The sequence below is a fragment of the Theobroma umbraticum genome, unplaced genomic scaffold (assembly GCF_002168275.2).
Source record: "Theobroma umbraticum cultivar Fairchild unplaced genomic scaffold, ASM216827v3 scaffold_34.0, whole genome shotgun sequence".
Lineage (NCBI taxonomy): Eukaryota > Viridiplantae > Streptophyta > Magnoliopsida > Malvales > Malvaceae > Theobroma > Theobroma umbraticum.
The window spans coordinates 2,279,759-2,280,634 of NW_018397275.1; the positions used below are offsets into that span (position 1 = coordinate 2,279,759).

At 37.8% G+C, this 876-nt stretch overlaps 1 protein-coding gene across 1 annotated transcript; it reads left to right on the forward strand.

Annotated features, from left to right (window-relative positions):
- The first annotated feature begins 71 nt into the window (after positions 1 to 71).
- Positions 72 to 678, forward strand: LOC149526399 (putative disease resistance protein At1g15890). Its single transcript, XM_089785503.1, has 2 exons — positions 72 to 179; positions 301 to 678. Exons 1-2 carry the CDS (start codon positions 72 to 74, stop codon positions 676 to 678), a joined length of 486 nt encoding a protein of 161 aa, XP_089641629.1.
- Positions 679 to 876: the final 198 nt, after the last annotated feature.

The window sequence follows — 876 nt, forward strand, 5'->3', positions numbered from 1 at the left end:
AAGGCCACTATATCATTGGTTCTCTCATTCATGCATGTTTGTTGGAAGAAGTAGATGATTGGTATGTTAAAATGCATGATGTGATTCGTGACATGAGCTTGTGGATATCATGTACTTGTGAAGCAGAGAAGTGGAAGTTTTTTGTGCAGGCAGGTTATCAATTGACTAAAGTGCCAGAGGTTGGAAAATGGAGAGGCATACGAAGAATGTCTTTGAGGACACAAGATTGAAAATCTAAAGGAAGCACCTAACTGTCCTGATCTGCAAACTTTGTTTCTAAGTGGTAATAAACCTCTACAGGTGATCGACAATGACTTCTTCCAATTTATGCGTGTCCTTAAAGTTTTGGACTTGTCACAAAATGGAGGTATTACAGAATTTCCAATGGGAATTTCAAAATTGGTATCTCTAGAATGTCTCGACCTATCATGTACTGGCATAAGAGAGCTACCAATTGAATTGAGGGCTTTAAGAAAACTGAAATGTTTGAACTTTGAGCGCACACTCAATCGCATCAAAATCCCAAAAGGGTTGATGCCTGGTTTCTCAAAGCTGGAAATATTGAGAATGTTTCGTTCTTATCCTTTCGATGAGGATGATAAGGAATGCTTGGCAGAGGAAGTGCTTAAACCACTTGAATGTGTTGACCTTGTCCGTAACAAGTGTTTTTGCTCTTGATAGATTTTTGAGTGCTGAAAAGTTACACAACTTCACTGAAGAGATTGACATTGCATTTTTCAAGGACTCAAAGCAATTGAACATTTTATCCTTAACGAATTTGAAAAGTTTAAATACTCTTTGTCTTTGGGAATGTGAAAGTTTGGAAGAAGTGAAGACATTGTGGGAAGGGGAAGGCAGAATAATAAAAGCAGCTAT

Coding starts and splice junctions, on each gene's coding strand:
- LOC149526399 (XM_089785503.1), top strand. CDS start 72: ATGCATGATGTGATTCGTGACATGAGCTTGTGGATATCATGTACTTGT. Junction 180..300: donor AATTGACTAAAGTGCCAGAG/GTTGGAAAATGG, acceptor AAACCTCTACAG/GTGATCGACAATGACTTCTT.